At 32.0% G+C, this 9,374-nt stretch overlaps 1 protein-coding gene across 1 annotated transcript in view; it reads left to right on the top strand.

Annotated features, from left to right (window-relative positions):
* LOC106458105 (folliculin-interacting protein 2-like) overlaps positions 1-3,613 on the top strand; it is a 26,186-nt gene extending 22,573 nt beyond the window's left edge. The window contains exons 4-5 of the mRNA XM_022384491.1: positions 1,711-1,773; positions 3,502-3,613. Coding sequence (XP_022240199.1) covers positions 1,711-1,773; positions 3,502-3,613 — 175 coding nt within the window. The remainder of the gene's footprint in view (positions 1-1,710; positions 1,774-3,501) is intronic.
* Positions 3,614-9,374: the final 5,761 nt, after the last annotated feature.

Here is a 9,374-nt window from a genome sequence, read left to right as displayed (position 1 = left end):
AAGTAACAAAAGTAAAACATACACTCACCTGCAGTTCTCTCAAACCCTACATGTATGTTGCGGGCCATGAGGTTTAGAAATAAAACCCTGTATGAAAAAGATTTACCAAACTATGTAAATTACCTGTGAGTAGCAGTGATGTAAGATTTGTCATTCTTTTAGTTATCTAGAACACATTTGTAGTATGTAATTGATTACTATGGTATTCACAACTACACTTAGAGTTTAAGCCAACTCATGCAGGCAACTGTGCATGAACTTATTACAACACTAATGCCAATAATGTATATTGTAGAAATTTTATTGTTTCAGAATAAACTATATAAGGAATTAAAAAAACAAGTATATTCACTCAACCAACTATATTATGCACAAAATTTCTTATTCAATTTGAGAAGCAACTGGTTTTCAAAGTTGCCATAGTCAAGCCTTGCATGCAGACGGCTGAAAATCTGCCCAGCACAACTGAAGAGATGCTTGCAAACAGCAGAGGCAGGGAATGGCATGTTCAAACATATAGCTATATCAAGTAGGCTGGGGAAAGACTTGAAAATCTCCATGCCATTAACAGAGCATTACAGGTATGCTTCTTAGTCCCTCTTCCCAAAGCTATGTTGTGACTTCAGAGCTGAGGAGAAATTCATATTGTCAGAAAAGCTGTCAAGCTTCTCTTCAAAGTTTGTTGGGCTGTCCATGTGCACCTCTAGCTGGATGTAATCTAGACCTATGTGAATATATATATATATATATATATATATATCTGTGTGTGTGAATGTTGGTTCCCAACCAGAGGTCCATGGGAGAGAAAGAGTGATGCTTGTGACTTGGCCAGCCACTAGGGGGATAGCAAGCCTGCTAATGTGAACAATGCACGCGATTGGCTGATTTAAATTCCCGCACATGTCTTGCATTTTGACTGGCTGCTACAAACTTGAGTTTTGAGAATAGTAACAAAATGTATAAAATGAAAGGTAGTGAAGTAAAAGTACAAGTAATTATCCTAAAAATTACTTGATTTAAAGTAAAAATATTTGAAAGTATAAATACTTTTTAAAAAATAGATACTGAAAAAAAGTTACCCAAGTACTGTACTCAAGTAAAGTTCGTTACCTTTACACCCCTAATTCTGATCAATATTTATATGCAACCAATTATTTTTCTTTATACTCACTAGTCTAATAATTTTGTATTCTGAAATTGATAATAAAGTTGCATAACAAATAAGTATATGTTGATGTAAATTAACTCACTAGACTGACCATGGTATGCCCATGGTGAGCTATGTCACACATCAGGATTACGTGTGAAATTTGTTGTCATTAGAATTTTTCCTATAAAAGTAGGGCATAAGTTTAATTTAATTTTTTATTTGTATCACATCTAATGTTTATCATTCTTTCTAATAATTTAAGTTTTCATTGTTATTTTTTGTTTAATAGATTGATATTCTGGATCATAGATTTAAAGCTGTTAATTGTCAGTAAAATGAACCTTTCAAAGGTTTGGATAGTTTAGGTGTTTTTTAAATATGATTGCAATCGTAGTAAGAATATAGTACAAAGCAATGTTTCATTATTTTAAGTGTAAGCTTACAGTTACAAAACAGTGGATTAGTTATTTTTGATAACACAACCAACCAATAATTAATCATTGTGACAACTGATTTTAAAATGTAATTGCATATTTTACTTCAGTGTTTTATTTATTTAGGTCATCATCAGAACTGATGATTAGCATTGTTTTCCCTGTGCCATTTCCAAATCAAAAAGCAGGGTGAGTAAAGTACAAGACTTTTTAAATAATAGTTTAAAAAACTACCATGAAATATTCAAAGTATTTATTTCTTTGTGACAACTTAGACTACAGAGGTACAAGTCTTATAGACATAAAACACACTACTTATTGTTTCCCTTTTTTTGTTTTAATCAGTTAAGCTAAAGGATTACAAAGGGAGTTATTGTAGAATAATGTAAGCATTTAAGTCACTTTTTTTATATTTTGTGTATAATATCACATGACATTGAGTAAAACTATAAACTTGGAAGAATAAATTACATAAAGAAGTGAAAATAAGGAATCACTTCATTTTTATGTGGTTTTTCTCTAGCTTTCCTCATTATGTACACACATATGGATAAGTAATGATACCCTGGTGCACACCCTCATGATCCACTTAGTATGGGTGCAAAATTTTAGTTTTCTAGCTTCTTTCCTCTTGGAGCTATGGCAGTAATGTATTCTTTTCTAGGTGGTTTTTTGCTAGCTTGCCTCATTAAATAGTTAAGCACCTGCATTAGTGCACACACATGGATAAGTAATAATATCAAGGTGCACACCCTTGTGGTCCAATCACACATATTAAAAAACAAGTTTCAAAAGATTTCTACTAAGTGGTGAAAGGTATGTGCATATTTCCATTTCTTAATTTTAAACATTTCTTTGCATTGTATGTTGATGATAATACGTAGAGTTAATGATATAGTAGAGAAAATGGAAAATAAAGTACAAACATTTACCTTAAAAATCTTTGATATTCATTTAGGAGGTTCTAGAAATTATGCAAATGAAACGTGAAAACTAAGATAATAAATAGAATTTTTTTACTTCATATAAAAATCATCTTGCAGGTGAACTATTCAGAGTTCAAGTGCAAATAAGTACATTGAATAATGAATTATTTTTATTAGAAATAGTTGACAAAATAAAAATTAAATACTTTATTTTTCTTAAACTACATACTTTTATGAACATTCTTGTCAAAGTTTAAATAATTTCATTCACTAGTTTATTTTTGGAACGAAATATGCCAAGAGTGACGTTACCTTCTAAAAAATTTAGAGGCTGGCAGCCAAAGGATTAAATAGTTAAGCAAAAATTAACATCAAAAGGAAGGACTGCATGAAGAACAGCAAATCCAAACCTGTGATGACTGACATTTTAATGAACAAAACAGGCCCAAACCCAAAACGAAATTGATGACACCGCATAAATTAAAAGGATCCCTAGACTACAGGCTATAATGTGGGATATAAATGTGCTCTGGGTTTTAGAGGTGATTGTTGAAGTAGGACCCACATTGTGGTGAGGATACATTGTCTACCAGTCTCACATGTTTAAAATATAAAAAAAATAATAATAATCAAACAAAATCATAAAAAATAATGTAAGTTAGGAGACCAAGATGCCCCACATCTGTATCACCCTTCACTTAGTGTACAAATACATGTATGATAAATAGGAATGCTAAAGTAAAATCATGTGATCTGATCTGTTTAGTTACATGTTTACATCAGACTATTGAAGTGAGTTGTAAGTAGTATTTTATACTTTTGTAAAAAACTTTGAGAAGATGTTTTGTCACCACAGTTTAGTTTTGTTTTATGCATAAAAGTTTCAAGTTTTTTATTCTGAAGTCACAAGAATTCAAAAATATTTTTTTTTTTGTATATTTGACATATTTATATAAATTTTATTTTTCTAAATAAAGGACTTTCTTTTCAGAGATAGTGATCTAGAAGACTCAACTTGTTTACTCAATTCTAACAGTGGCATTTTTACATCAAAATGTGGTGAAAAGATGGAGTCACTATGTGTAGGTATGACACAGCATTAGTCCAATAAAGATTAGAACTTTGCCGTTAGTTACTTCTGTTGCTGTTATTGTTTGCCTCTTTTAGATCTAGGCCTAGTATGGTTAGCTTTTATAGCTGCCTCCCGTTAGTTACTTCTGTTGCTGTTATTATTTGCCTCTTTTAGATCTAGGCCTAGTATGGTTAGCTTTTATAGCTTCCTCCTTATACATATGTGCACACACACATACATAGTACTGTGCAAATTTATTAGAACACTTCAACAACTGTCATTCTATGAGCTTTCACACAAAATAGTCATTTTGATTTGGGACAGAAAATAACTAATTTTATAGGAAGTTATTATGAAAGTGGTACACAAACAATGTGTTTTAAGTTTCTTTAATGCCAATACTTTTTGTAGCCACCTTTGGCATCTTTGGAGCATTGTGTCTTTGTTCTTTCTTAAAATCTGTGGAATAATGTGTTTCCATTTTCCATAGTACAACATGGAGTTTAGCAAATCCGAGATTTGTATATATGTTAAAGAAAAATTTTTAACATAGGTATACAATTATTAAACAGTTGATCCACTGCATCAAAATATAATAACATTATTCACATACCTAAATTATTTTAGGCTGTTATATGGTAAAATAAATTGGTCTCAAAACCCCATAGAAACCAAAGATTTGTTCTATGGGTTTAATGTCTAGACTTTTTGTGGCCATGCCATTTGCTGTGAATAAGATATAGTGTGGATGCATAGTATACATGGGGATTAAAAAGGTTTGTTTGGTATGGGATGTTATAGAAATGTTTTAAATATTATGGGATTTTATAATGGTTTCTTTAATTACTATGCACTTTTATAGAGTGGTTGTTTAACAGTTTTTTGATGTTATAAGATGGTATTTCAAATCTATTATGGGATGTTATATATATATATAAATGTATAATGTTATGAGATAGAAGCTATTTAGTCTAAACATTTATATTTTTGTGTTATAATGTGTGTTCATTCTAGAACGAAAGATGCATAATTTATATTTATTTTCTACTTTTTTATGTTGATTACGAGATCGGTCAAATCTATCGAACCTATTGAGATTCATTAGTGAAAATAACAGATAAAATATAAAGTTTTTCCTTAAGAAATATTTAATAACTATCTGGACATTGTAAAGATTTTGCATGTTAAATTTGAAAATTTTCTGATGCATAAATATATTTTTAATCTTAAAATGAAAATTACTTTGCATGTTGGATAGGTAACAAGTGAAAAGAAAAAATATATGAGAAAAACATTGCTTACCAAATCTTAAGAATTAATATTTTGCGTATGAAAGTATTGTAATGTTAACTGATAATCTGCCAAATTTCGTTAACGTAAGCTTACTAATTTAAAAGTTATAACATGAAAACTATAACAAGCACAAAATGGTTACGAGGTCGATCCAACGCACCGAGCCCGTTTTGAAAGGGTTAAGGGCAATATTCCAAACTTCTTTGTACTTCAAATTCAAAATATGTATTCCTTAAAGATATCACCATAAGTTGAAAGTAATTCATCGGTACCCACTGTTAAAATCAATACATTGTTTTTTGTTCTATATCATTGATATTTATGTATCGTCATAAAACACCAACACAGTCTAAATGTATTATTTTCAGGTCTCTGCCAATGCATAGGTATTTAGATATAAAAGTTTTTACACATTAAAACCTTTACAGAAGGATGAAATGAAATAAGGATCAAATAAAAACGTTAGCACGAGCTTGACTTGTTACTCCTGAAATGTTGTTATTGCGGCTTCATTACTAAATTACAGTAGGCTCTTGCACAAACAACAGACAAGTTCGTTGTTAAAAAGATAAGTAAAACACAACTTGTTACTCCAGAAAACATAATAGGTTTTATTTAAGCCAACATTTCGCCATTACGGCTTCATCGGGACAAACAAGACACTTGCTAGCTGTGTTAGGCTTATGTCAGTTTGTTTATGCACTACCAGAGTTAGTTGAAGTTTATATAAGGACATGTTATCAATTGTTTATTAGCCGATTCTATACATCACGATAATAGCTATAGTTATTTGAATAGTTTATTGATTTTTTTAGGGCGGACACTTTCAATACATTGAAACAATAATGGGAATTAATTCCGAATTTAGATACTGTTATTTTCCAGTCTTTCACTTTGTTTATTTTTAATTGATAGACGAAGCACGAATTTCTTGAGAAGAACAAGAAAAAAGTCCAAATATTGCCACTCACTCATCAAGGTTGGCGGAAGCGGTAGGACTGATAAAGTTAAAGCCCTACCACCTTTTAGACTAGTGGTCACGTGACTTTAAACCTTTTATTGAACAATACAGCAGAGAATCTTACTACTTATATATAAGCTATATATACACACTTGATGGCTCTACCAGCAAATTGTTGCTTACCCAATAATTTCTAAATATACAGCACAAAAAATTCGTAAAATTTTCTTGGGTATAAAATCATCATCATTTTACTATAAAAAATAAAAAGATTGTATGCTGTAACACCTATAATTATTAATTGAAATTAGGCTTGCTGGTGTTCTATTAGTATAAACGCACATAATTTGGCCAATCCTGTGCAATTGGATGACCATAAACTTAGTTACCATTTTTACAACAGCTTCCATCAAGACTTCTTAATTTTTGATTTATATTCTGTATTCTAGTTGTTTTCACCCTGAATTCTGATATTCTCTTCACTAAAATTTGATCTCCATGAATTCAACAGGTGTGTTTATACAATATTTTTGTAACTGTTGCTATTGTTAAGCGGATTCTTTTCAATTATTTGGTAAAAATGAAGATGAAAATTCTAGTCCTCTTAATGCTACCGATAGCGTTTTATTCCTTAAACTTCAAGTTCTACGAGTTTAGCTAACGAACAAACAAAGGTGAAATGGACAGCAACAACATCCTAGTTCAGAGTGACACTTGTTGATTACTTCCAAGTATCATTGTGAACTAAGCAGTTGCTGCCTGTTTCACCTTTGTTTGTTAATCATGAATACTATGCCTAAATCATCTATAAAACAGCTTAACTAACGTCCGCTGATATAGGTCTATCTTAACAGTAGATGCTAATATAACAATTTCCCTTACTTGCTGACCTCTCTGATATATAAAACTTTTTCGTATTCTTTGTCGAAATTCAAACTCAGTATTCTCACAGATGACTTAAAAGATAATCTGACTAACAAACTCACTCAATAATCAACCCACCAGTGAAACAGACTAGCTAATTAATCTATAATAACAAATCATGTTCTCTAGTGTAACTTGCTTTTTATATGGCTCAAATGAGTCCTGAACTTTAAAAAAAATTTTAGCCATTAGTATGTGATAACTCCCTTTGGCAAACAATAATACAAATATATAAATTTAAAAAAAATGGCCAACTGTATTTCTCCTTCTCTAGATTGTCCCTATTAATAGAAAAATGTAAATTAAACCTAAAGTTTCATAATTAACAATAAAGTAATTCCTCACAGTTAATAACATTAATATTCTCAAATATAGACATCACAATCATTAATTAAATGCATGAAACAAACTACAGTCAAAATTTTGGTTAACAAAAAATATTCTGTTTTTACATTTAGTTTCTTAAACTGTCCAGTCACCAAATCTTTTTCATGATTTTCTTTTTCGTGGTTTATAAGAAGATAAGATAACCTCTTGTCTTACATTAAAACTTGTTGTTTTCAGAGAGAGATTTTTGTTTAGGGATGTAGTCGAGAGAATCCACTGGTGGCTCTGTTCTTGGTGATACTCTGTAAATGATTTCTATATGAACTGGTCCAACATGGCCAGGTGGTTAGGGAGCTCTATTCGCAATCTGCGGGTCGCGGGTTCGAATCCCCGTCCCACCAAACATGCTCGCCCTTTCAGCCGTGGGGGGTGTTATAATGTGATGGTCATCCCATTATTCGTTGGTGAAAGAGTAGCCCAAGAGTTGAAAGTGGGTGGTGATAACTAGCTGCCTTTCCTCTAGTCTTATACTGCTAAATTAGGGACGGCTAGCGCAGATAGCCCTTGTGTAGCTTTGCCCAAAATTCAAAACAAACAAACTATATGAACTTCTGCCTCTTTAGGAGGTTGATTTACCCCTGGAAAAATATTTCCTAAAGCTTACTAGTTGGTTGTTATTCTGCTGAAATACCTGCAAAAATGATCGCAGTTGATGACTTTTATTTAAACCACTTATTTTTATGGATTTTTCTCTGTAGCAATTTATGTAGAACAGTTTAATGACATTGTGATTTTATCTTTATTGTAATTTGAAGTCTAACCCCTAGTGGTGTAATTGTCGTGTAGTGCAAAGGAATTTCCTAGAAACAGAACGTGAACCTGTTTAAAGCTCGTCTAATGTCATATCTGTGTTTCTATTCCCAATATGCACTCTTTCTCTATTTCAATTACTCACACATCATGTATAAAGAAGTTTCTCGTCATGACAATAATTTATAAATTTCTTCTTGCTGGAACTTGATAACCACTTGCTGGTCACATCAATCCATCTTCTTTCTTCATCTCTGTAAGACACTTCTCAGCTTATATTACCACATCAGGTCGAAAATGGTAACCATATAACCAGTGTCAATCATCATGTTATAAGGTTTCCATCAATAAATCAATAGACATGCGGTCTGGTTCTTTCAATGATGCACTCCTCATGTCTGATTGGGCAGATGGGTAATTTCAGGATGTTGTCTCTTTGGCTATTATCAATGGTTGATTAATCACAGTCTTGGATATTATGTCCACACTTTCTAGTAAAAACATATACTCTCTTGCAACTTACTCTTTTATTTTCAAGAAAGTTTTAGTCATTAAGCCACGCCCATTGCATGATGTGAAAACAACCTTAGGTCATCAACAATACAAAAACTTCTAAATTAAAAAAACAAACATAGTCTACAAAAGTATACTATTTTTGAAAAAGATGATTTTCAACAAACTTGGTTGAACGTTAGTCTTATACAGGGTTGAAAGAGACCTGTGACAAGTCGTATCCCAACCATACGTTGAGTGTGACGTATTGTAACAGATGAGAATCCATCTACACAAAGGTCAGCGGCAAAAGTCATTCATGTGCACCACACAACAGTATGCAACATAATCAAGAAGAATCTCTATTTGGAAAAGCTAAACAAGTCGTGTATACAAGCTGCTTCCACGACATATCTGTTAAACCATCATATACCTTAAACAGCTTGATTATAAAGTGAGTATTCATGCTATTCCACATGAAGACATAACAGTCAAGTCGTGAGACACAGCACCATAGATTTCTGTGTGATTGGACTGTTGAAACGGGCGATGGGAAATCATTGTCCTCCTACATTACATGTATTATTGGAAGCAGCAGGGAGGAAGAGTGTGCTTTGGACATGACAGTTTTACAACGAAGCCTTTTCCAGTGGAAACTACACAGCAGTGTTATTGTCAAAATGTATGGTCGTCAGTTATATCATGAGCAGAAGTGGCAACATTGAGTTTAACAATGTGGTAAGGCTCTCAGATCGTTTTAATATAACATACTCAACCTCTATATATGCTTATATACACCTGATTTCACTACATACTTGACAATCTTTAATTTGAACTCGGTATGTTAAATTTCAAAAGATGTTTAGTTACCTTAAGGTTTAGACTTGTTTTGCCTCATTTTGTTATGTGTAGCTAAATTTCAGTTTAGTTATGTAATTGTAAGTTCTTAACAAGGAAAACTGCATAATACAATGAAACAAGAGTA

Source organism: Limulus polyphemus, unplaced genomic scaffold (assembly GCF_000517525.1).
Source record: "Limulus polyphemus unplaced genomic scaffold, Limulus_polyphemus-2.1.2 Scaffold20, whole genome shotgun sequence".
Lineage (NCBI taxonomy): Eukaryota > Metazoa > Arthropoda > Merostomata > Xiphosura > Limulidae > Limulus > Limulus polyphemus.
This window is presented reverse-complemented; position numbering and strand designations above follow the sequence as displayed.